General features: G+C 37.1%; 1 protein-coding gene across 1 annotated transcript in view; it reads left to right on the plus strand.

Moving 5' to 3' along the window:
• Nucleotides 1–26,403, plus strand: part of cfap74 (cilia and flagella associated protein 74) — a 57,844-nt gene that overhangs the window by 26,946 nt on the left and 4,495 nt on the right. The window contains exons 23-39 of the mRNA XM_023331459.1: nt 1,618–1,746; nt 10,582–10,669; nt 13,844–14,017; nt 14,839–14,972; nt 15,067–15,328; nt 16,918–17,052; nt 18,373–18,491; nt 19,634–19,762; nt 20,064–20,173; nt 20,374–20,429; nt 22,039–22,158; nt 22,258–22,413; nt 23,246–23,384; nt 23,720–23,874; nt 24,042–24,174; nt 25,452–25,579; nt 25,732–25,866. Of these exons, the coding sequence (XP_023187227.1) occupies nt 1,618–1,746; nt 10,582–10,669; nt 13,844–14,017; nt 14,839–14,972; nt 15,067–15,328; nt 16,918–17,052; nt 18,373–18,491; nt 19,634–19,762; nt 20,064–20,173; nt 20,374–20,429; nt 22,039–22,158; nt 22,258–22,413; nt 23,246–23,384; nt 23,720–23,874; nt 24,042–24,174; nt 25,452–25,579; nt 25,732–25,866 (2,302 nt within the window). The remainder of the gene's footprint in view (nt 1–1,617; nt 1,747–10,581; nt 10,670–13,843; nt 14,018–14,838; nt 14,973–15,066; nt 15,329–16,917; nt 17,053–18,372; nt 18,492–19,633; nt 19,763–20,063; nt 20,174–20,373; nt 20,430–22,038; nt 22,159–22,257; nt 22,414–23,245; nt 23,385–23,719; nt 23,875–24,041; nt 24,175–25,451; nt 25,580–25,731; nt 25,867–26,403) is intronic.

Genomic DNA, 26,403 nt, shown 5'->3' on the forward strand with positions numbered 1-26,403 from the left:
GAACAGTCTTTGAAACACCAGGGCATTTACAATAAAAATCTTGCGGCCTTTGGCAAAGAAGAATTTTCATTTGGTTTCTTAGCAGGATAAAGATTCAATAAAATACACAGAAAATGCACAGCAGACATAACATCAATCTTCTTCCATGGCTGTTTCAGCCCACAGATCCCTTTTGTTTTTTAAAAAAATCTTTGGAAAGAGAGCATAACAGAGGAACTGGACCTTTGAAATGTTATAGTAGAAGTTTAAGTTCTGTCTTATCGACAAAAGAGAGTTGTACCAAGTTTTAGTAGAAGGGTTGCCAATAATTGTGGTACAGAGAACTGTTAAAAACCAAATAACTATAATGTAGGATTATTTTCCCCATTGAATAATTATAAGAAGGGTTCTTCTGTATTTTTTACATGTGACAGGATTTTTATGATTTATAATTCATAAAAATGATTTATCATAAATTTATATCATAAATTTAAATCATAAATTTAAATTTAAATAATAAAATTTAAATTCTAAACTAGTATTTAGCAGTAAAACACACAAAACTTCTTGAAGTTGTTTCTGCGAATTTGACTGGTATCTAAAATATCAATTTATTTCAATGAATTATTATTATTACTACCTTCTATTGAATAGTAGGGTAAAAACACACATGTTGAGAAATTACCATTTGTATTTCAGATATTTATATTGCCAAATGTTTCATCAGAACCAACACACTGTTATATAAATTTGGCATTGACTTGGAAATAAAATTATCACACTCTGCAAGTGAAAACTACAGATCAGCCAAATGACCCTGTTAATTGGAATGGCTCAATGGCCAAACTGATTATGTTGCCATAAATATTCCACCAAGGGTTTATTTGAAGGTTGTCATTTAGATGGAGCACAAACTGAGACTTAATACCTCCCAAGTGTCCCTCTTAGCCCTTGCCTCGGGGAAGCAAGCATCTGGCTGACCCGACCGTTTAAGTGGGTCAGTTCAGTTGAGGGAGGGCAGTCAAAAACGGAAACCTCTGTTGGTGTATTCTGGGGTTCCTCTCTCATCTGTGTGTCATTGAAGATGAAAGCAGACACAAATGTGCTGTTGTACAAATCCCGCCTTCACAAAACAGTTCTCCCTAGTTGGATGTCTTTGTGAATTCTTAAAATGAAGAGACATTTGAATTATTGCGGCCGTCTGTTTGAACATCTGAAAATGATTTGAACTTGAAGATTATATTCTTTACAAGGCAACGTACATTGGTGCCAATCAAGAAAACTTTTGTCAACCTGTAAACCTTTCACAGGTTCAATGCATAAACCTATAAAAGATTTTTTTTAATAAATCCTTATAGTATGCTGCAATCATAAAAGACATTCATTTAATTATTTGATTTTCGACCATGAGGTACATACCACCTCATGTAATATTATATATATTTACTTTGGCAGATGTTTGACCTCTAGTTCTGTGTGTTTTTTAAATTTCATAAACCACTTAGATGTTTTATTTCTATTTATGTAATTTTAAAGATTTCATAAACTACATAGATTGTCATATATAATCAGTCTCTCACCTGAAAGCACCTTTTTTTTGCAGCCGTCTAATGAGACTGTACACTTTTTGCATGACAGAGAAAACAGAGCTTTTAAACTGACCTTTGATCTGTGCCCGGAGATGAGGAAGCACCTGGAGATTATACCAAAACGTGGCTTCATCCAGGCTCTGTCAACTTTTAAGGCCCAGCTGAAATTCATCCCAAGGTAAGGAAGGACACACAGAGGATGCAATGTTAATGGAACCATTGAAGCACGGATAATCATATTGTAAAGGGAAGTTGTTGAGATTCTGTTGACCTTCTATTAAAGTGCAAAGTGTTTTGCTCTTCAGAGGAAACTCAGGCGTCAGTCCTCAAGCTTTGATTCTTTGAGATTTTTAAAGTTTTTTTGTTTTGGGCGATCAAAAAAAAAATGTTGTAAAATTGTAAACCTTTAAATTTTAAATCTTAAAATGTAGCTATTTGTCAACTTTTGATTTTCTTTGCCAAAAGACTCTTGAGTTGTTACTTTAATCTCAGGTTCTAAGTACAATAGCTTTAATTGTGATAAATATATTTTTAAAAATCCTTTAAATGATCACCATAAAGTGTTGATGCTGTCTTTCATCCAAATAACATTTAAAAATGGTTATAAAAAGTAAAAGATTAGTAACCTTCCACTTAAAAACAAGATGTCAAAATTGTGGTTGAAAAATGGCTAGCTAAACTAATTATTGTTGTTGTTTAGGCTAATTTCAAGCTATGCATTTTTTTCCAGGCTAAAAAACATAAAAAAGATCCCCACTAATTAGAAGTTAATCAAAGGCCATGGGAATCCGATGTTAATCTACTTTGCTGATTTTGGCTAGTAGACCTGGGGTTATCGAAAATAAACAAGTTTCAAAACCATTAAAATTTAATGTTGTACCATCTCTAAAGTACTTTTAATGGGGTACCAAAGAAAGTACTTGAGTTTTAATTGGGTTTGTTGAGAATAAATAATTCTGCGTTTTTCCTTCTATCTCTGTTCCCTAGTTGCGAAGCTAAAGCTAAAGGAAATGACATGTTAGGAAACGCTCTCAAAGCTAAGGGTAGAGGATATGACACACTATGGAACGCCCTCTCTAGGGGGTAGCTTAGACAGAGGCTAACAAAGGTAGTTACTAACTGTTGCTTGTCGCCATTTTGTCCTGCTAACTCCTAACGGTAGCATGAGAAATGGACCAGCTGTATTTTGGTATTATTAAATGGAATTCATGAATTGAACTCACTGACTCTTCTTCAACCGCATACATCAAGAACTTAGCAGGGAGAACGGATCAATTCTCCACAGGTTTCATGGAGCATTTAATTACACATTGCTGCCCCTCCCCCACCTGTTGCTGTAAAGTGTAAACTAACAGTCAGCTGGCTAAAAGAAAGCTGGACTGAATTTATTGTACTTTCCAAGTCAGACCGACTATTCTGGAACCAGAGATCATGTTGTGTACTGTTGTTTTCATATTTTATGTTCATACCATGACGTTATGAAACTTTTTTCAGTTTTTAAAGTGCATACATTTGTATCTAACCGACAGACAGGGGATACAAAAGTGACTTCATCACAGCAGAGCCATCAAGGCTTCTGATAATGGTGTCTAATGACTTTGAAGGACCTGCTAATTCTTTCAACAACAATCCAGGCTCTATATATAGATGGAGTGGCAGGAGTTTGAAAGCCAGGAGAGCGGACAGTGGACCCCCAGGGTGAATGTGAGAGGCGTGCAATATGTAAAAACCTCTGCGTGGGTGCTCCTCTGCCCACCCTCTTTATTTTTTTCCCCCCTTTTCATAGTTAGGCAGCTTTGTATGTCAATAGCTGGGCTGATGTGTTTATTGGAAACAATGAGAAAAGTTTCCCTCCACTTCAAACAGAATGTTAGCGGCACGCGCCAGTCGTCAAATAGCAGGGGAACTCAAGAGGAAAGTGGGAAAATGTCAGTAATCTGTCATATTGAATCAGCAGAGGTTTTAATACGAGGATTAGAGGACAGCTTTACTCGTGCTGCTGCTGCTGTTGCTGTTGCTGTGATGGTGCGTCTTTCTAACATAACTACAGCTTCCACCCCCTCCCTACTCCCTGTGCATCACACTTTTTTCACTCTGGCTGCCTTTGCCTCCTGCGTTGTCTTCTCCCACTCTCTCACACTCTCACGCTTGTCTTTTTCTTGGCCTCTCACCCTTAACTGTACTTTTTGGGTTTCTTTCTCTGTGTGTTAGCTCCTTTACTTCTCCACATTCATTGTGTCCCTCCCTGTTTTTATGAAACTTCTCATAGCATTCAGCCATCCACCACAGTTTTTTTTTTTTTTTTGCTGGCTCTGATTCTGCTTATGTAATCTAAGTCTCCAGACCCACTTCACTGCACTTAGTTGTTGTTCTGGCAACTGTTGGCCTTTTATAATATCTGAAGTTGTCTTGAACAAGAAATGCCATAGATAGTATTTTATGAAGTGATTTAATAGGAAGCTTAGCTAATTATTACAGAGTGGTAGCCTCTGATTACTTTTTTCAGGGGTATTAAAATAAAGAGAATTTAGTATAAATTGACATCCCACTTTATCTATTTGTAAAAGCTTTAAAAACCACTTATCATTGTCCCTCCATTTCAAGCATTGTGTTAGTTTATCAAATACAATCCCAGTACATTAAACGTTGTGGTTGCAACATCACCAAAGCACTATATGTCTGAATAGAACAAAAAGATCTTTATGTCCACTTATGAAACACTTAGCAGAGTAGTTCAGAGATTACTTACCTATCAATGTTTTCTTGCTTTACTCCACAATTCTGGACAGATCATCAGAGCGACACATAACAAACCATCATGCATGTACACAGTCCCACAAAGTTTCTAGTGGCCAATCTACTTAATTTACATGATTTTTTGACTGCAGGGAACCTGGTGAAAACCCACACATGCTCGGCGAGAGTATGGCAACTCCCAGTGCTTTCATCTGTTTTTCTTGACCACGGTGTATAACTTCTCCTCACAAAATATCAACTGCTGCAGGACAGCCTCGTAGCCTTCTCTATCAGGGCCAGGAAAGCTACTGCAGTGTTCACCTGAAACATGCATAGCTTTGTAATTTTCATCCAGAAATCTAAGACTTGACACAAATGGCTACATTCTTAAAAAGACGCGCAGCTTCCTCTACTGAAAAGGTTTTTGTGTAATGATGAGCTAACGCTAATGTATCTGCCCTCTGTTTTTAAATGAATTCAGTCTCACTTTCGCCATGAAGGTAATTTCCTGTGATAGATCAACCACTTGATGGCATGGCTCAAAAATATTTTGCAAGCTGCAAAAATAGTCCATGATTTAAGAAAGATTGGCTGTGCAAAACTTGATTGACTGCATTTTCTTGGTGGATAATGTTGGAGGCTGATTACTTAAATTCCCAGATCGTACATCAACCCACAGGAATTTAAAGTAATGGTAAGGATGTTTTTTTTTTCTTTATCCAGATTAAAAGGTTAAAGTCTTTTAGGGCTTGAGAAAACAAGGCAGTAAGTTATGCTGAGGGATCTTGTGGGTCATGGACCCATTAAGACCTGAAAGAACATATGAGTGTGCCTGTCTCCATATGTTGAGGGCATACAGCCTCTTAATCAGCTGGGAGATCAGAAACATAAAAGCTTCGGTCTGCAGTTCAGCAGTAAGGACGATAGTGAGAAACAACAAATTTGGATTAGATTTAGAAACAATTTTTTAAAAGAGGACCTTCATGAACCAAAAGAGCATCCTTTACCCAAAATAGAATTTGGCACCACACAGTCTGAGAAGAGAAAATAAATAATGTGTTCAGCACATCAGCCTGCTGTGTCCCTCCTTTCCCTCTGTCATGGTTGGATCTTCTGTTCCGATCTGTTAATTTTTTCTCGCTTTGCTTTTGTTTTATGCAGAGGCAGTGTGTCATTTAAAATGGCACCACCATTTCTCCCAGCCGGAGCACGATTGGATTTCCAAATCCTCATTATCTGCACTGGTTCCACTCACTGTCACATCCACGCTCACACACTTCCACACACACACACGCACACTGTTAAATCTGGATTCTGAAATGACTCATAGCTTTCATTCTTCACACAGGTGTTTGCGCCTTCTCTGCCCTCCTCAGGCTTCTGGGAGAGAGTGAGCACACTCTTGTTTCCTCCTGTGAGGGGTTTGTGCTCAAGCTACCCACATCGTTCAGCTGCCTTCTTTTGCCTCATCACTTCTCTCCCTGTCTTCCTCCACTTTTATTTGTCACCAGCCAGCCCACACTTTTTCCTCACACATCCAAAGCATTATGTGCACTACATAATTTCTTCTTCATAGTATCCAGAGTACCATCTCACATGCTGCTATTCCCTGCTAGGATTTTGATTGAATCGCTGTGTGTTTCATTATAATTTTATCATTAAATTGTCGATTTTTTATTGCTGTGTGGAGCAGCTGTTGCTGATACTTTATGGACTTCTTTTTTTTTCTTTGTTTTTGTTAAGGAGAATGAATCACCTTTCTCTTAAACTTCATTAACTCTCCCTCGGTCTTAAGAGATGGGGTCATTTGGACCCCACAAGTTTTTTACCGCGGTCCGGCAGAGTTTGCGCTGACTTCCTGTGCACTTTAACAAGGTTTTTAAGGTATGCTTTTAGGAGCTGATGGTCTGGACTTTTCTGTCAGTCAAAAGTTTGAGTTGCATGCAGACATCTTGATGATGATGATGATGATGATGATAATTTATTTCAGACATTTCACCAACAAAAAAAACCCATAATAATAATAAAGACTTTCATGTTTCTAAGTGTAAATACAATACCTTACTATCAAATTTACATACTCAAATACATGTAAATACACCACTTATTCAGTATCTTCTGTGAATTAAGGTGGTTGAGGCTACTGGTAGCTGCTAAAATACCCCAGTAAATTAGCTAGCTTTTTTGCATCTATCAAAATTTTTCTTTGGTTGCCTGGTCAACATTCGTTTTTGCCACTGGCTCACTTAAGTGGCCATCCAATACGACAACACTACAGTGGATAAAGCTATAGAGAGCCATATGCAGTGTCAGAAGCAGAAAACCGCTGCCAAGAGCCGCAAACAGAACCCAGAAATTTCAATTTTTGCTGTTCTTATTTGTTATGCAGCGCGATCAACTGTCCTCTACATTTATGGGTTTTTCTGCTTTAATTTCACTCAAGGTAATATTGATTAAGGTTTTAAAAAGTCTTAATTTGACATGCTAAAACCTGCAGATACTTTGTATCTTTAACCTTGCTGCAACTTGTCCTTTTACAAAAGCAGATTCCAAAATTGCAGTACTTTTTGGGGGGATTTTAAATAATACACAAGCATAGAGAGGTGAATAATTGTAAGGTGGAAGGAAAACACCTTTGAAATTTGGGAATTTCAAAATATTCCCAAATGAAATTCTGAAAATGTGCTTTTACATGCAACTCTATTTGGTCAATGATTTGTATAACCACCATTCGTTGCAATGAAAGTTACAGGTCTTTAGGAGGGGAAAGGAGGGTGTGCATCTACCGCTTTTTTATACTTAGAGGTTAATAGTTTTGCCTATTCTTCCCATTAAAATACCTTAAGTTCAACTTCAACACAACTTTACACCTGACCTGTTTGTTGTGTCTCTTGGTCTTCATAATGCTGTTTGTTCACTCACTTTTTCTAACAAACCTCTTTAACTTCCTTGTGATACACTCTTTTATGTTGGTCTATAACAATTAGATTCCATTGTAAAAAAAAAAAAGTTCAGTAGACTTGATTTTTCTATGTAAGCCACTGTATTTTTTTCAGCCTGTGTGCTTTATTTCCTCCCCATGTGATCCAACTCATTTGATCCCGGATTTCTGGTTCGAAAACAACTACCCAATCTAATGCATGAAGAGATCGCTGTTTCCTTATTTTTGCTCTGTAAACCTGATGACGGGATCCTTTGAATGGGATTGCTTGTCTGAGCGGTTTAGGTGTAATCTCTGAAGAGCAGGCAGCGGGGCCAACCCCGGCGGTTCCAGCTGATAAAAGGGAGATTACAAGGATGATTTATTACAGATTACGGCGAACGACTCTCCCCTGTGCTGTTTGCCACTGGCACACTGCTTACGTCACTACTAGAAACTTTTAGAGGGCTCAGAAGATAGAAAGACACAACCAAAATGGCTAGTTTGTTTATTAATGGCATTAACTATTCATTATTTTTTGTCACTACTAACCCTCAATCAAGCAATGATCATAATCTGTTTATAATCCTCTTCCTAATCAATTTTTTAATGGTAAAATAAATTTCAGTATTATTTAAATCACATGAAAAGAGGTACAATTCTGATAAATGCTTATTTTAATTTTTATTATGCATCACAAATGGTCCTAACCTTTCGGATTACACAGGATTTTGCTGAGGAACATGGATATTTTATGGTTTTCTGCAAAACACTTGGGAGACATGTTTTTGTTTTGTGCTTCTGAAATTCCAGTTATTGTATTCCTCTCCACTTGTGTCCTCCACAAATCTTAAACATATCATTAAAAGACTGAAAAACCCGAGACTTGATGTGGATAATCTGGGAATCAAGAAGAGGAGCATGCAAGACAGATCTGTGCAGGACACCGGGCAAATCTGTAGCACAAATTCTCTCCGAACATATGGGCCTGGTGACACCCCACCAGGCTTTTCCACTCGGCCCTGCCAAGCTAATTCAAGAGTGACTCTCCAGCAGCGACACTATTAGTAGGCAGAACAACGGTGCCTCTTTAAATGTACCCTCTGTGCTCATTTGTCAAGTTATGAAAGAGAGAAGGGAAAAAAATCACTGCGTAATTGCAGAGATTTCATTTTGCCGGGAGAGGCAGTGATCTTATTGGCTTTGCGGTGCTGTTGTTGTTGTTGAACAGGTTTGCAATATTGGTGAGGAATGGAAAATGTGAGACACAAACCTGTCCATGCGACTGTAAAGGTGCTGCTTTGTATGACAGTAGTGCCGGGTGGATGTCTCTGAAACATTTAACAGTTTTCAAGACTTCAGACAGAATGAAGAGCACAAAGGGAACTCTTAATATTGGATTGATTGCAAGCTCGGTCAACGACTAAGGGGCAAATTTCACAAATATACAACTCCTTGCTTCATGCTTGTCTCTCTCACTCCCTGGGAGGACTTGGAAAGATGATTTGGGAATACAGGTTACTGACAAGATCTGGGAGTCTTGCATCAATCGTTTTCACTCATCCACTATTTGTACGTCACTGCCTAATACAGTTTAAAGGGCTTCACCATTCTAATTTACTTAGAGCGAAATTCCCAAAGATGTTTCATATCTGTAATATATCCATTCATTGCGATTTTGGTGTCCCAACAAAAAGATTTGGCTTTACCTCTATTCGGTCATACTGTTATACTTTTTTATTTATTTATTCACAGAGAAACTATGCACATTTCATTAGCCTTGGAGGGATTCAAGTAACTGAATAGAGAATTCTTGAAATTTTTGCAAAAGCCAATTTAGCAATTACATACATGTCTGATAAGTTCAATTCTGCTGTAAATTCCAGACACTAACAGGTACCATAGAATTGCACAAAAATCCGTGAGGGACGACCCGGCTCGAAATTCTGTGAAAGTGATGTACGGAGCCTCATGCCAGAAGCCCGTTGAAAGGCTGTTTACATCGTTTTAAACTGTGTGATTGTGAGCGTGAGTGGGAATAAAAATACCATTAGGTATTTCGTTCCATATAACACAGTAGGAGTGTAACCGGTAAACCTTTTATGGATGCAAAAGCAAGAACCCCCCACTTGATGACTTTGTGTTTCTGTGTTTGATATGATGTAAAGCACTTTGAAATGCCTTGCTGCTGAAATGTGCTATACAAATAAAATTTGATTTATTGATTGATCGGTTTTTTAGATTTCACTAAAACCAAGCCAAACAAACTACAAACTAGCAATTCCTACCATAATTTCTTTGCCTTCATCAAAAATGAGTGCACATCTGCTCACTTAACAACCATATTGTTGCTAAATACGCTAACATTTAGTAACGAGAACATGTTACTAGTCTAATATTATTCCTTTGCTTCACTGATACAGGGTGATACTCTTGACCTGGAAGGATTATGAACCCTCGCCTTTTGTCCGATGAGACACATAATGAATCACTTACAAAATGGAATCATTTAGATGTAGCCTATGAGGTTCAGCAAAAACGTACTGTAGAATCTGGTTACCCATTTTGAATACAATATCATTCACAGAGTAGCATTATACTGCTCTGTTACTATGAGATAAGGGTGCCATGATATCGATGTGATACACCAGAATATGTACATCGTGTTTTGTATAAATCGCACCTGTCTTTGTTTTCTTCCGACATTTGGTTTGTTACATGCTAATATGACGTACCACTGGTTGATAGTATGTTAGTGCTGTCTTACTCTTACTGTATATCTGTCTGTTGTCACTTTTGTATTAATAAAAATTCTGAAAATAAACAATTTATTCAAGTTAAAAAGAAAGGGAGTTGGTGGATAAATGTAAGGCAAACATTATAAATATATATCCAGTGTACATGTTATCATGAGAGCAGCACTCAACTCCTGCTGATATTGAGGGAAAGGAGTTTTACATAAGCCTGTGTCCTCTTTGAATCATACTTACGTCTCTCATCACCATGGCTACAACCTACAGTAGTGTGGAGGCGCACTCTTCATCTCTCCCCTGCTTTCTCTGGCAATCCGATCTTAACAGTCGTGGGTTACAGTAACTTAATGGATCTTCAGGGTCTGAATCTGAATCTAACCCTGACAAAGCCTTCGAGCGGCTCTTGGCTTTTTGACTTTTGAGATCTGGCATCTGTAAAGAAAATCATATTTTGGGAAAGTTAGTGTTGCGCCTATATTGTTAGAGCATTTTTTTTTTAGATTCTTGCACTGCTTCGCTCGTGACTATAAAAAGCGTTGCTTTATATAAACGACTCTGTTCTCACACTGTTGTTTTTTTTTTCCTTTCTCTGCCTTCTCCTTAGACAATCCCTGTCCAAAGATGCTCAGAATTATTTTGACAGTAACACAGGCGTCCTGGAGGTTCCAATGACAGTGCAAGTAGCAGGACAGGTTTGTATCATATTTTACATGTTCTACTCATTTCACAGGAAGCCTCCTTGTGATCCTGAGGAAAGTGCACTTCCCATGTAAGTGTGGTGGTGCTTGAGTCCTACTTTTTGACAGAAGCAGCATCACTGAAGGTTGTAACCTATTTTGCTGGTAACAGGCTAAAATTATCTCACGCCCTCAAGGCCCAGTTACTCCACAGGCGCTAATAAGCCAAGCATAAAGGTTACCCCACATTGTTTCACTGAAAATGACTTCATTTGCTTCATATGGGCATGCAGCAGCCTGCATGTGCTTTCTTCTTTATAAAAAGGCTGATAATGACAGAAGGCTGAACGTTCATAATAGCGTTGCTGTGATGACGTGCTGAAGGCAGTGTCGGAGAGAGCAGGAGCTTCTTAAAGTGCCAGAGGACAATTTCAAGGCATCAAACCGTGAAGTTAAATTTCTGCTAAGTCATGTTTAATACATGCAGCATTTTTATAACAACTGAAAGTAACATAGTTACTTGATTTCTTAGCTAGATTTATTCTGCTGTGCTATCTGTGACAGTCTTTAAAGGAAAGAGAGAAAAGTACATTACTGGAGTTTGAGTCGCTTATTGCTAGAGATAATGTACAGTTAAGATTCTTTTTTGCTAGCAAATACACACTGAGAATAAAAACAACACATAGCTGGATCATGCAGTATGGATTTCAACAAAAGCATGTAACAAAAAATGCACTGAGTACCACTCTGAAGAAAAATGACAACTTAATATAGCAGGTGCTTGACATCACAAGCTGATCAGCTGGCAGCAGCAAATATTATGGTGGACGAGTGAGTTGGTTGATTTTGGCATGAATTCAAAAGTATTCAAGTTTAGTTTGAGTTGCAACATGATCAATGTAATTTGTTTAATTTTAATACATGATGCATACTGCACTAGTGAGTGAAGCTGAGGCAAATATGACACTAGCAATGATTATCTTCTGAAACTGGATTGAATCTCTTTAAATTTCTGTCTAAATTTGTTTGATTTTGATACTAATTCTATATTCTGCTTGGAATAATGCAGGAAAGCAGAGCATGCAGTCTGAATTCAGAACTCTGCAGGTTGCCCTAACAACTGTTCTCTTTCTGACTGCAGAGTGCAGAGATTATTATACTAACTACATCCTTCTGGTTTTGATTGGCATGGCATAGGCTACATAATGTGGTTATGAATCTGCCTACTTACTAAACCTTTTCATTTGTAGGTCTAAATATGTCTTTTATATAGACACAATTTCAATTCAATTCAAAAATACTTTAATAATCACAGAGGATTATTACAACATTAATTAATGCTGTAACTCGCTAATTAAAAAGAGTTATTGAAGATTGTGGTGGATATTTAAAAGTTATAAAGTTGAAACTCTAGTCAAATTTTTATATTAGGTTTTGTCTGGTATTTCGAAATTTGTGAACTGCAGCCTTGATATAAAAAAAGAGCCCAGAACAGCCGTTGAAACATTTGTGCACTGCTTCTGCCAGCTTTCTTTTTCTTTTTTTCTTCTTTTTTTTGAGCAAATCTAAATCTGGTTCCATTTCTTGCCAAACCGTCACCTTGCTCTCATTTGCCAGCCAACCAACGGTCCATTTCTCTACAAGGGCAAAAAGACTGAGGTCTGAGGTGTGTGTGGCACCGAAGAGGAGCCAGAAACTCAGCCAGGATGTTCCTGTGAAGCATCAAAGCTGTTGCCCCCAGCCTCAGGCCCTGAGTTCCTGGCATTAAACCGTCAGAAACAGTCGCACACATTCATACACTCACCGTTTGGTCGGCAGACAACACAGCAGCTGGCAAGAAATGCCACAGTGACACTGTCCTCTGCTGAGTACTGACATGACTCAGGAGGAAGCCATCTTGAGTCAAAACAAGGAGAAGAAAGACCTTTTGTTAACTTTACTTGTTACTTATTCTTACTAATTATAGAAAAAAAATAATCTGTTCTAAGGATGACCACAGTTTAGTGCTTTAGAGCTCCGTTATTGATTAAACCCAAAACAGTCAGGTTTTTCAGGCTTCAATGTCACACCATGTTGCACAGTGATTCATTTTTGCCAACATGCTGTGGAATTTATTTTCTAATTCTGCTGTGATTGCTATTTACAGGGGCAAACAATCTCTATTAATCCTCCTCCTAGAATAGTCCCGAGCATATGTATAATTATTCCCCCTCTTATGAGACAGAAAAAAGTTGAATCAATATATTTCTGTAAAGCTGACCATATGCTTCTTGGAACACTGACCTTACCGTTTTTGAGTGGTGCAGTCAAAGTCTTAACCTAAATCCGATGGAGACGCTGGGAGGCGACCTTTGACATAAGGGTGTTAGTTTTTAACATCGGGTTAGGTTAGTTTGCATAGATTTTTTTTCCTTGATGAGATAAATATTAATTTTGCAGTATTTTGTTTGAAGAATTAAATATTTAAAATTTGTGTGATCTCAACATGTCAGTGTTCCAAAAATACAAAAACAAAAGAAATCTGTAAGAGGCTACACATTTGTACAGCACTGGAAATGCTCTTGCAAAACTTTTAGTATTGCTAGACTTAAATGTTATATCCTGTATTCTAATTTGATTAGAGCATTGGAAAATATTGGGTAACAAAAGCCTGGAGGCAAAAAATGAGGTCCCTGTAATCTGGTGCTTATATTTAAATTTTCACAACTCACTTTAAGCTAGTACTGTACGTTTAATACACTCACAGAAAAAACCCACACACGTTATGTTGTAGCCCGATTATGACAGACATTCATAAAATGAATAAAAAAGATTTATCTTAAGCTGAAAGACTAAAGTTAAACATTATTTCACTGGATACTGTGCATATTTATTTAAATAAGAAACTTCTGTTCATTATGTGTGCTTTCTGTCCATGTTTCATTAATTCCATGCTATTAAAAATTCATGAACAAGACTTGAAAAGTGATACAAGTTCAAGGACAGTCAAAGAATTTGTTTCCTGCAAGTCCAACTGTATTGAGATACCGTATATTAACATTTGCATGATGGTGAAATAAACTAAAGATCCAAAAGAAGAAACTGGAATGAAAATGTGTTGACTCGAGCGATGCTGAATTGTTCCAGTCAAAGTAAAGTGACACCATGTTTACCATAACTAAAAAGGAGGCTTTTGCATTTATTTTTTAGGTCCGTCCAGCTCAATACACAATACATGCTATTGTCACATCTTCAGACCTGCAGTTTGACCATACCGAGGTGGACTTTGGTCACTGTTCTATCTGCCATTTTGTCAGAACCACTGTTTGCCTCACCAACATGTCCATCCTGCCTCAAGACTTTGGTTTTGTGGCGGTTCCTGAGGTATGTTAGTTTAAATGTCTTGTTGCTTCTGAAGCCGTGAAACAAATACCACTAGTGAGACCCCAGATTGCTCTGACTGGTGCAAAAAATAAAAATTAATAATAATTTGCTAGATTAACATAATGTAGTGGATGACAGTGAACTACGGTTCTATTGGTTTCTTACGTTGTGATTTAGGAAAGATATTTGTTGTTTGAAATCTGGGGAATCTCTGATATCATCAGAGACCATGTTAATTATTGTTACAGATTCCAGCTAAAAGAAATGTACTTCTCTGCAAACTGTACATTTAAACATAGTTCCAACTTGTTCTGCAAAGGAGATTCTGATTGGCTGTGTTTGTGTGACAGATTTAATGAGTTAAAAACCATCTTGCTGTTTCATGCTGTTTCACACGTAAGTCGGCCATATTGGATTCTCAGGTCACAAAATGTTAAATGTGCAGAACTGTCAGAACTCTAATTTCTACTGACTTTTCTGTTAGTATTCTGGACATTTTAAATTTTAAATAAGAATAAGACACATGTATTTAAGATATTTTTTTCTTTTTTATGACATAACAAACCAAAGTAAAAACCTCCTTTTCTAAATGGACCACTTTATTTAAAAATATGTCAAGATGGTGGTTCAAGGAACGCTTAGTATTATTAGACGGTACAAAAGAGTTAACAATCACTATAACTAATTTATGAAAAACATGCGTGTAGATTCCCTCCTTTGAAAGCGAACATCTTTATCGTAATTTCAGACTCTTATTCCAATTAATGAAATGTAGACGCTTTCAACTCATTCAGTCTGAGTTCTTGCTTCTGTTTCTACAGTATATTGAGGTCCAGCCTTACGATGGCTTTGGCACTCTGCTTCCTCAAGAGACCCTGGAGATCGATCTGATATTCAGCCCTAAAAAACCTATAAAATACGATTTCCAACTCCGCTGCAAATCTGGAATTGACAGGTTCATTTTTACTCCCTTTCTGATTTTGAGTGCGTGTCCCACATGTTTGCTCATAGAATGATAAATGTCTTTGTTTTTTTTTATGTTTCATCAGAGACTTTGTGCTGCCTTGTCGAGGTGTGGGTTTTCATCCACCGCTGGTGCTTTCCCACTCTCTGATTCAGTTCAGACCTACGGCAGTAGGCGACAAATCCACCGCCACAATTTACCTGACCAACTACCAAGATAAAGAAGCTGCAACTCGACTCATCAAAGTTGTCTCAGCGGTCGAAGCCCCGAGGTTGTTCTGCTTCAACTTACCAAAGGATTCCGACATCAGCATAACTCCTGCAGTAGGACGCCTTCTCCCTGGAGAGGTGGATAAGATTATCTGTTATGTTTGTCTGTAAATGTAAAGGATGTTTTAGGTGAGAGGAGAATTTTGTCTCCTCTCAAAGACAGCAGATCCATGTAATGCAAAGGTTATCGGCATCTCCTTTAGGACTTCCGCATACAATGAACTTTGGCCCATAAGCAATGGTATAAGTTTACATTCGTGAGGCAATGCCGAATTGATTTGCAGCGTTGTCTTCTTTTTAAAATGATTTTGGTATGGATTTTAGTTCATGATAAAAAAAAAAAGAAGCTGCTGAAAAATGCAGCAAGACATGCTTTTCAATCTAACCTCTCATTTTACTCACCAAGAAAACCAAGCCTTCCAGAAGAACTTGTATTTTGATTTGATCATAATAATTTTCAGTCTGTGGAAGATGATTCTGGTAATCTTGCCACAACACAGTTGTAAACAGTTTTGCACCATTAAAGTGCAACAGTCTTAACTGCTGCAAAGCCAGACGCTTCTGTAGTCTGTTGATGCCCTCTGCTGGAGACTTGATGAAAATGAAAGACAATTTTGTTTGCACTATTCTCAATTTAATTTTAGGTGATGAGCTTTTATTTTCCATTAGTTAACAGAATAACTACTTTTGCCAGTTTACAAAAGGAATTATCCCTTTAAGTTTTTGCTGCCACATTTCCTTGCAAATTATTTCATTCAAATTAAACTTTAGCTCATTTTATGACGCTACAACCACAAACTTCAATGCATTTTATTGTCATTTCACTTAATAGCACCTTTAAAATGCAAGGTGCAAAGGAATTCAGTCCTCTTTACTCTGATAATGCTAAATTAAAATCTAGTGTGTATGGCAGAATACTAAAAGCATACATGAACATGAATACCCATCACTACACCCGTGGAGATGGCAGTGTTATTCTGTAGGTTGCTCTTCTCTAACAGAAACCGGAAACTTGGCTCAAGTCGATGGGAAGATTGACAGAGGTACATTTCGAGCAATCATTAAAGAAAACCTGGTAGAGGCTGAAAAAGACTTAGGACTGGCATGGAGGTTTACCTTCCAGCAGGACAATGGCCCTAATCATGCAGCTAAAGCTACAATAAAATAATTCAAAGTTCATCCTTGTTTTGGTAAGATCCTGGCAAAAATACTTAAACGTTATTTCCACTGAGCTTTAGCTATTTTTGAAAATAAGAACGAGGAAAAGAAATGTAGTCTCTAAATGTGCAGAACTGTTAGCGACATACCACAACAGAATGGTGGTTGTAAGAAAAAAAAGACTTTGACTCATGAGGTTGATTAGTGATGCACAGAAAATTTACTGATTTTTATTTGTAAAAATTCTTGAAAAACATTCCATCGTTTTCTTGCACTTTGCAATGCACTACTCCACATCAAATATTTTGAAATTTGTGGTTGTAATGTGTCAAAGAGCTTAAAACAATCAATTAATTTTCTTTTAGTTTTTTATCTGCTCACGAATAAGGATAACAATGTAGCTTAATATAGCGAGTAGAAAGTTTATCCTCCTTAAGCAAACTGAGCTTTTTCACCATTTCACCAAAAACAGATGGGGAATGATCGTGTCTCTACCTCCTGTGTTCCAGAGATGCCTAGTTCAGGTGATGTTCAGACCTGTTCTTTTGGAGAAAATGATCATCGAGGAGGCTCTCCGTCTGCAACATAGCACCAAGTTGACCAGCGAGAAGGAGCAAGATGTGAGCAGACTCACTGAACAGGAGGTACGGCTGAACACCCGCGTCGGTTCCCCTCTTTTACCTTCACAAATGTAAAACAAACTGGTGGAAAAGTGATTAAATAGCAGGTCACACTGGTGTTTATTCATCAATAGTTAAATAACAGTCATTTATTATTTTTGATATATCTCAGTAACTATTGTATATTTGTGTATACCTTTAAGAGGGTGTGATTCTGTTGGGGGTGGGGAAGCCATGCACACAACAACCAGCTGAACAAAGACACGTAATATCTTGATAATGTTTATTTGGTTTGTTTGCAAAGAAAGAGGCAGGAAAGCAGAAAAACACGGAGCAAATACCATCTGTGTGAGTGTTATGAAATATTGTGAAAATGGCAGAAGTTAGGAACTGGCAACAACTCTTATGTTTATCTGTCAGAGAGCCTTTCTACTGCTGACCCCCATGGTGCCCTGACCTCTGACCCTGTGCATCACTTGAAGAGTTCTGCCTCCAGCTGCTATGTGGTCATTTCCACTAACGTTTTTCACTCAATATTAGCCTGAATATGTAATAAATCGAAAATAGTTGCAGTTGTTGCATTGAATTACACACTAAACAGAGAGTTGAGATTTTATCCTTAAGAACTGAAACATAACTTGGACTAATGTAGCTGTTCGGATAACACATGAAGCTGTCCCTGTGTCAGGCTCTGTTGAATTTCTCTAAATGAAATAAGCTCCAACATGAAGAGCTCATTTCATGCTTTCTCTTCAACATGAAGAGAAAAATTACAGAAAACTAAGATGACGACAAAAAGAAACTAACAATGTTGAAACAGATTGCTGACACTATCTGAAATGTTTAAAAAAATACCTTATGTCTCCAGTATTTAAGGAATGTGGGAAGATTTTAGGTTATTGTGGCATGTGTTTATTTCAGGGATATGCTAACCTTTACTACACTGGTCATAATGCTTTTAACAAGCAGCAGTTCTCAGAAGAATTGTTCATACCAGACCCAACCTCCACTGTCCTCGTTTCACCTGTTGTATCCTAAACAGGTCGTAAAGTTCGACAGTAATTTGCTTTAATTGGGGTTTTATCTGCAGGCGTTGATGCCGCTGTCGCTCTCGCAAGGCCTTTGGCCTTGTTCGCTTTAATCATCTGCATCCAATGATCACTTATTCATTATTTGTTTATCTCTGTCTGTGGTTGTAAGTCTTGCAGGCAGATCAATGGCGTTATACAACCTAAAGGAACCGCCTGCTGTTGTTGGTGGTTACGTCTTCTGAACTTGTCTCTGTGTCACGCCAGCAGAGCCTTTCGGTATTCCTTGTCTTACGTCTTTATTGTGTTGTCCAAGATGAAAAGAGACACTGCTGCTGAACCCAACAGAGGGAGGAGGACACCTGGGTATGCAAAGAGGAGGGAGACGTCCTTTCCCTCCTCCAAATTAGCTGATCGAGTTGGCTTAAATCCAGGGTGAGTTTGCTTCCTGAAAGATTTTGTTTCACTTTTAATGTTACTTAGCTGCATTAAGTAAGTATTCAGTCACTACATATAAAGGAATAACCAATAAAAAGGAAATCGTTATTTTGGGAAGGGAGTTAAGTGTCTATGACGTAGTGTTAGGGCCACGTTAAGGAAATATAAAATAATGAGAATAAAGTCAGAAAATAACTAGCATCAAGTCTTGATATTACGAGAATGAACTTGTATGAGAATCAAGTCAAAATATTATGAGAATAGAGTCATAGTACAAGAATAATAAAGTCATAAAAGAATGAAATTTAAATAATATTCGAAGTTAATGTCACTGCAGAAGTAAAGAGGGGAGGAGAGGGAAAATAGGAGAGCCTAGTAATAAGGTCACAGTGTTTTTTGGGGGTTTTTTTTAAGTTATCCTTTATTTATTTATTCTTTGTTCCAGCATATATGTTTATTTATTTCTCTATTTGTTTGTAATTATTTGTGACACTAAGTTAATCAATGAGAGAACAGAAAAATTATTCAAATTAGAAAATAACTGCCAGGATTAAAAGAAAAACGGATATCCTAATCCACATATTAATCTATTTAATTTTTGTTGTGACACCAATTTATTATGTTCTATGTTTCATTCTTGTTTAGAACGTATTAATTTTAATGTATACCTCCTTGTTTGCTTGCTTGCTTTTTTTTTGTCTTTTGGTTTTGTTTGTTTGTTTGGTTATGTTATTGTTATTGCTGTTACTCGTTCCATTATCTGGTCAATTATTTTGTAGATCAATACCCCTTCTTGCTTCTTGTCAGTTTGTAATGTTTATCGTATACACACTAATTGGTGAATAAAAAAAGAAAAATATGTGAATGAAGTCAGAATATTACAACTTTCTTCACATAATTTTACGACTATCCTCATATTATTTCCTCTCTTTTTTTTAACTTTATTCTCACAAAATATTTTTTGTATTTTTTATTAGTATGATCCTAATAAGTGTCCACACTAAAAGAAGTTTGGTTTTTTTGCTTTTTTATTGGAAAGTTAATTACCCTAGTTAAAAAAATATCTAGCAGAAACATGAAACATGAGACCCAGTAAAAGTCTCCTTATTCACATAGTAACGGTTTACTTTTTTTTAAAGATGTGAACTGTATGGGAAGGCCAGGGACTCGTTGCTGCGCTCCTTTACCCGATACTACAGAGAGTACATCGTTTGCTGCTTTGTGTCAGACGGAGATCCTCCAGAGGCAAATGTCCAGCCAACATGGAGGTAATACAACTGTAAGCTTTCATAGTTTGTGATTCAATGAGTGAATGAGTGCTTAAGAAAGAAAAAGAAGGTTCATTTCTGCAGAGTATCTATTAGATTACATAAAGTAATAGAAATTGCAGTTCTAGACAATAACATAATGTATGGTAAGCTTCAAATAAACATTCATGTTCTGCCTTCTTGTTTTCTTTTGAAAAGTTATATTTATGTTTTGCTAGTTTGTGAACCAAAGTGAATTCATCCAGCAAAGTTTCAAACTAACATTTCTCGTTCTTATTCATGCCTGTTTTGATCTCCGTAGTCCCGTAAACACTCTCCACCTGAAGCTGGAATGCCCCGCTATACAGCCCCCTCTGCTGGTGATTTCTGGCAATGGCAATAACGTCTTAGATTTCCGTCAAGTTTACATAGGTGAGAAATGGTTTGATCTTGTAAGATATGCCTCTTTATCCGTGTATCCTGCCTCTCGCCAAATGGAAATGGCTCCTGGAGGGCGATAAGATAAAACGATGGATGGATGTTTATCTGAAGTACGTCAACATCCTTTTTCCTGTTTTTTTTTTTCTTTTTTGTCCTTACATACTATGTTGTGTTTTTGGTTTCATCCGTAGGAAGCAGAGTGGTTGAAAGGTTTACAATTCAGAACATTTCAGAGGAGCCTGTGGAAGTATCCTTTCTCCAGGAAAATGTAGACATGCTTATTAAAGTCAGATTTTACTAAATGCTGGTGAGCAAATATGCTTTAAATGAAATATAAAATAATCCATTTTTACTTTTGCTTTTACATTTTTAAGCCAGTCTCTTAGCACTTCAGTCACTTAACAGCTTTTTGCTTATGCTCTTGAAAATGTCATTTATAAAAACTGTTTAAACTGCATTATATAAATAATGTTATTAAGAAGGAGAGGACAACTCCTGTCAAGGTAAATTTGATATTAGAGCAGGAGTCTGCACTTTCTACTATTCAAAGTGCCACTTTTACCCTAAGTCTAGTAAAATAACAATGCTTTAAAGCCGGATATATTACCTTTATATAAGACATTTCGTAATTTTTAATAAATAGTATAGCAGAAAATCTGCTGAAATTTTTAAAGAGCAACCATTTTATTCCTATTTTCAGGTTGTAAAAAATAAAACTTTTTTTTGTTTAAAGATGATGGCTACATTTTCTTATGTGGAATGTCGATATTTGTGCCTCGTTTCCTGCTTAATGAGATCTAACTAAAAATGACAGGTACTTTAAGTGTCATTTTGTGTTGTGGAGATTAAATGGAACAATTCTTTTTTTTTTTTTTAATTAAAAGAAAATAGCTTGAATATGTAATAAATAGTTTGCATTGGATGTTATATCTAATTTTAAAACATAAGTTGTTTCTTCATCATTTTTAGTCGAAATCTTTAAGAGCCATTGTGTAAGGGAGAGAGAGCCGGTTGTGGCTCCCGAGCCACAGGTCGCTAAGAGGCGGTCTCAGTGAATACGTTCTTATTTAACTGGAATGAAAACCGACTGGTCTGAACATCCATGTCTAAAATATCACCGTGTGTTTCACCATATCTGTCCCCTCATCATATCTGATCTTTATCGTTTACTCCCTACCAATTATATAAAACCTCATTAGTACTCAACAACTGTGGTAAAAATGGGATGTTGTTATATTACGCCCACTGGCAGATTCATGTTTACTTCTTGAAACTCAATGTTTGGCAGTCAACACTTGCCCCCTGACCTAGTAAAACTCCAAAATAAGTCCTGACAGGTGTTAGAACTGCAGCCGAAAGGATGATGCTTTGTTGCCCTTAATTTAATTCAAACATAATGCAGAAATATTTTGTTTTTAAAAATATATACAGTACAGACCAAATGTTTGGACACACCTTTTAATTCAATGAGTTTCCTTTATTTTCATGACTATTGACATTGTAGATTCACACTGAAGGCATCAAAACTATGAATAACATGTGGAAATATGCACTAAACAAAAAAGTGTAAAACAACTGAAAATAGCCCTTATATTCTAGTTTCTTCAAAGTAGCAACCTTTTGCTGTGATTACTGCTTTGCACACACTCTGCATTTTCTTGATGAGCTTCAAGAGGTAGTCACCTGAAATGGTTTTCACTTCATAGGTGTTGCCCTGTCAGGTTAATAAGTGGGATTTCTTGCCTTATAAATAGTCATGAAAATAAAGAAAACCCATTGAATTAGAAAGGTGTGTCCAAACTTTTGGTCTGTACTGTATATTTTCTGTCAACTTCTTTTCTTTAACCATTTGCAAGCTAACATCATCATTGTTGGACTTACATGGTCCTTTTTCCCTGATCAATGCTATGAGAGGCTTAAATCCTGGAGAAAAACACACTTTGGTCCTGGCTTTCACTCCAACCTTGGATAAAAAGGTGAGTTAATTTAGATAACTTGAGTCTACTTAAATAAACAGCATTCCATTACGAATTGGTAGCTGTACATTACCCGCGCTGCCTTTTATTTTTCCACAGTATTGTGAAATACTCCATGTTCGAACCCCGAAAATGGTTTTGGAAATCATTCTTCGAGGGGAGGGTGCGCTTCCTTTTGTCTCTTCGTCTCACTCTGGAGATCTCCCTGACGTTGTCTACGCATTGGAGAAAGACATCGTCTCCCAACACTTCAAGGTGAGTTGTCACATTTTAGTTCGGAACAGTTTTGTTTAACATGTTTAATCTCATTCAAAAGCTACATTGTAGTTTTTTTTTGTTTGTTTTTTTCTTTATTGAAATTGATTCATCTTAATGCCGCAGCAAATTCTCCCTATAAAATGTAAAAAAATAAATAAATAAAAAAATCACAGCCTTTAAAATGAGTACTTTTATTCAGTGAGGGAAAAAATTATTCTAGTTTGAAGATTTTTTAAAAGAAATTTGGTGCCAAAATTAATCACACTGATAACAATTCTTGTAAAATAAATGTAACTGAGGCAGTTTTATATTGTGACTTTGACATAACCACTGTTGGATATAGGAAAAACTAGTAAACATGTCATTCAGGCAAAGCAGATGTGTGTTGAAATTCATATATCTGGAATCTGGAGAGAAAAAGGAGGTTAAAGAAATCTCCATCCGCAGCAGTTTCCCCAGTGTTCCTGAATAATCAGAGGCTTTTTACACAATTACTATTTTTATTTAAACAACACAAAGAGAAAGAACCAAACCTGATCTCACCCAGTCAAACACACACAAAAAGAAGCTGCTCTAAAGAGCAGGTAGGGAACATTTAGTATTTATATCCAGCCATTTTAAATGTTTTGACGTGGATGTGACCTTATGATGTGTGGTTGGGGTGAACAAAAGGTCTTAAAAAGGGGTGAGACATATGCACAAGTGGGAAAGGAAAGAAAAAAATAAAATAACTAAGCATATTCTATTTGTTTAGAGGGCCTTAAGACTAAGATACGGAAGTATCTTATGAAATTTGTCAATGTGGTTCCTCTGTTTTTCTCTCCAACAGCTAACGAACCGCTCAGCTGAGGCCGTGGATTACAGAGTGATGCTGGCCAGTCACTCTCTGAACAGTCCTCAGCACGGAGCTGACAGGGTAACCTTGCTGCTGGATGGACATAGAGACACCCAGATCCACCCAGCTGTGGGTAAGATGTGAAAAATTATTGGCTGTGTAACTTGACAAGTTTAAAAATTACATTTTCAGAAGTAAAGAGAAATTATTGTCTTTTGTTTGCACATCAAAACAGCGTCAGATGTATTAATTTGATGAATAAAAGGTGAATAAACCTTCCAGTGAGTAAAAAAGAGTAATTGATGGATGATTCAGGATTTAAATTATCATTGTCATTCAAACTTGAGATGTTGAAGCCATGTTTGACTCTCTGATCTCAGCTTTTTCTATCATAAATCTGATCTGCAAGATTGCCTGATGCTGCTATAGGAGATACAGATGCCACTTTAAACTCTCCTTCTTGAACAGGAACACAGAACTACAGAGGGCTAAGTGTCTTCAGTGTACTGCCACTAGAGGGCAGCCTTGCTCCTGGAAAGAAACAAGACATCGCCATCACTTTTCAGCCTGACCATTCTTCCCTCTACTACACAGACAGACTCACCATAGAGCTGCTAAATAAGGTGAGCAGAACTGCAAACACATTCACAGACATATAAGCACATTTTCTGTTTTTAAAATCAGATCTTTTCTTTTGAAGTGGTTGACTTAAACTTTTCTATTGCTGTGAGTCCTACTTACACTTTAGCCGTCATGATGTTACTACTTTAACCATGTGCCTGTTTTACAGTGTAAAGTCTGTGAGATAGATCTGAAGGGTGCAGTTCCTTCACGTAACATGTATCTGTGTGGAGTGGATCCTTTAACAGTACCCATTGATTCTCTTCTTCCTGTCTTCACTCCACTTCATCCTCAACTCACAGGTATCAAGGCCTCAGTCTGTGTCTCTTCCTGAGGGTGACTGCATATGATCTGATGAAAGTTGTATTTTATTAGAGGAAAATGTTATAAATGTGATGGCTGTCTTCCAGACAGTCTGTGACTTATCAATAAAAAAGGATGAATTTGGCCATTGCCATGAAGTCATCTATGCTGGTCATAGGAAGCTGAACGTAACATCGTGACATCTTAGGGAGCCTTGAAAAAGTATTCATGTCCCTTGAACTTCTTCACAATTTTTTTTACACCTTACAGCCACAAACTTTAATGGGATTTTATTAAGCATGGTGTAATAAAGAAAAAGTAGATTGAATATGATGTGCGGTTTTCAACTTTTTCACCAATACGTTGAAATTGCTTTTCTGTCAGGACCAGGTTCGCTCTGATACCTCTTAATAAAATCCACCAGTGTGTAACTCAATCTAATGTTTCAATCTGTAAGCCAAAAATTGAAAGACTATCCCACAACAGCTATTTAAATCGACAAGGTAGATGATAGGGCGCCTTTAGTAACTCTGGAGGAGCTGCAGAAATCCTAAGCTCAGGTGAGAGAATCGGTTGACAAAACAACTACTCAGTGGCGGTAAATAAATTACATTGCTATGACGTGACGGAATGTGGAAGGATTAAAGGGTGGGGGAGTGATTACTTTTGGAAGGTACAGGAAATTAACAATTTGAGGTAGATTACACAGAATCAGCTGGGATGTGTGTAAAGAGAGGGGACATATATACACTACTCAAAAAAATAAAGGGAACACTTAAACAGGTGTTTCACACTTAAAGTGTTCCCTTTATTTTTTTGAGCAGTATATATACACAGTACAGACCAAAAGTTTGGACACACCTTCTAATTCAATGGGTTTTCTTTATTTTCATGACTATTTATAAGGCAAGAAATCCCACTTATTAACCTGACAGGGCAACATCTATGAAGTGAAAACCATTTCAGGTGACGACCTCTTGAAGCTCATCAAGAAAATGCAGAGTGTGTGCAAAGCAGTAATCACAGCAAAAGGTTGCTACTTTGAAGAAACTAGAATATAAGGGGTATTTTCAGTTGTTTTACACTTTTTTGTTTAGTGCATATTTCCACATGTGTTATTCATAGTTTTGATGCCTTCAGTGTGAATCTACAATGTCAATAGTCATGAAAATAAAGGAAACTCATTGAATTAAAAGGTGTGTCCAAACATTTGGTCTGTACGGTATATATATTTGTATGTGAAAGACTGAAGTTGTAATCTTCCTTCCACTAACAGAGGCGGAGGAGAAGCCGTGTATCCCACTGCTCGTCACTCTGGTGGCCAGCTGCAAAGCAGGGGTCATCAGGCCTGCTGTCAGGGAACTGCGGGTCGGCTGCATCAGCTCCCCACATTCCAATAAGAAGGTACCGGGATGTTGGCAGAACATGCCAAAGATGACTTACACATCTTATGTTTCATCAGCTGCAGGGGAGAAACATTTCTTCAAATGTTGCTGTGCAAAGATGACTAAAGGAGTTACCACTGGTCTTCCTAACTGTGTTATGTGTTTCTCCAGAGTGGTGAGTTTCACTGGGACGACCTGGCAGCTGTACAGCAGCAGGGCTTTCAAGTGGAACCTGCTAAAGGCGTAGTGGAGGCAGGAAGCAGCTGTTCTGTCACCATCACATGGATGCCCCAAAGTATATACAAGGTGAAGCTCAGATCAGTTGGCATAACTACTTTCAACAGGAGAGGGATGCAATAATATTCACACACAAAACAAAATCTTTCCATTTTTTTGGTTGCCAGTATTTTTTTTTCCATATAAATCTATTTTTCAAACTCAAAGAAATATATAAAAAGATTTCTCCTACAAATCTACCTCATGTGTTCTGCATAAAACTGAAGGCTTACCAATCAGATCCCTTTGGTAGTTGGGTCTGTAATTCACGTAACAAAGAATTTAGTTCAATTTTCAGGACACTCAAAAAAACCTCTTTCAAGTTGGTGAAAAACAATCAAAAAGTCTCGTAATAGAATACAATAGAATATTCTTTATTGATCCCCAAGGGGAAATTATTTATATACTGACAGCTACTCCATCCAAAGTGTTAAATATTGGTAAATACAACTACAGTATAACCATAAGCTGCATAAGATTTATACAAAAAATATATACATAAATGTGATATTGTAAGTAACTTAAATTTTACTAAATATAAAATGAACATATTTATTAGGCTGGAGA

The sequence above is a fragment of the Xiphophorus maculatus genome, chromosome 1 (genome assembly GCF_002775205.1).
Source record: "Xiphophorus maculatus strain JP 163 A chromosome 1, X_maculatus-5.0-male, whole genome shotgun sequence".
Taxonomy (NCBI): Eukaryota; Metazoa; Chordata; class Actinopteri; order Cyprinodontiformes; family Poeciliidae; genus Xiphophorus; species Xiphophorus maculatus.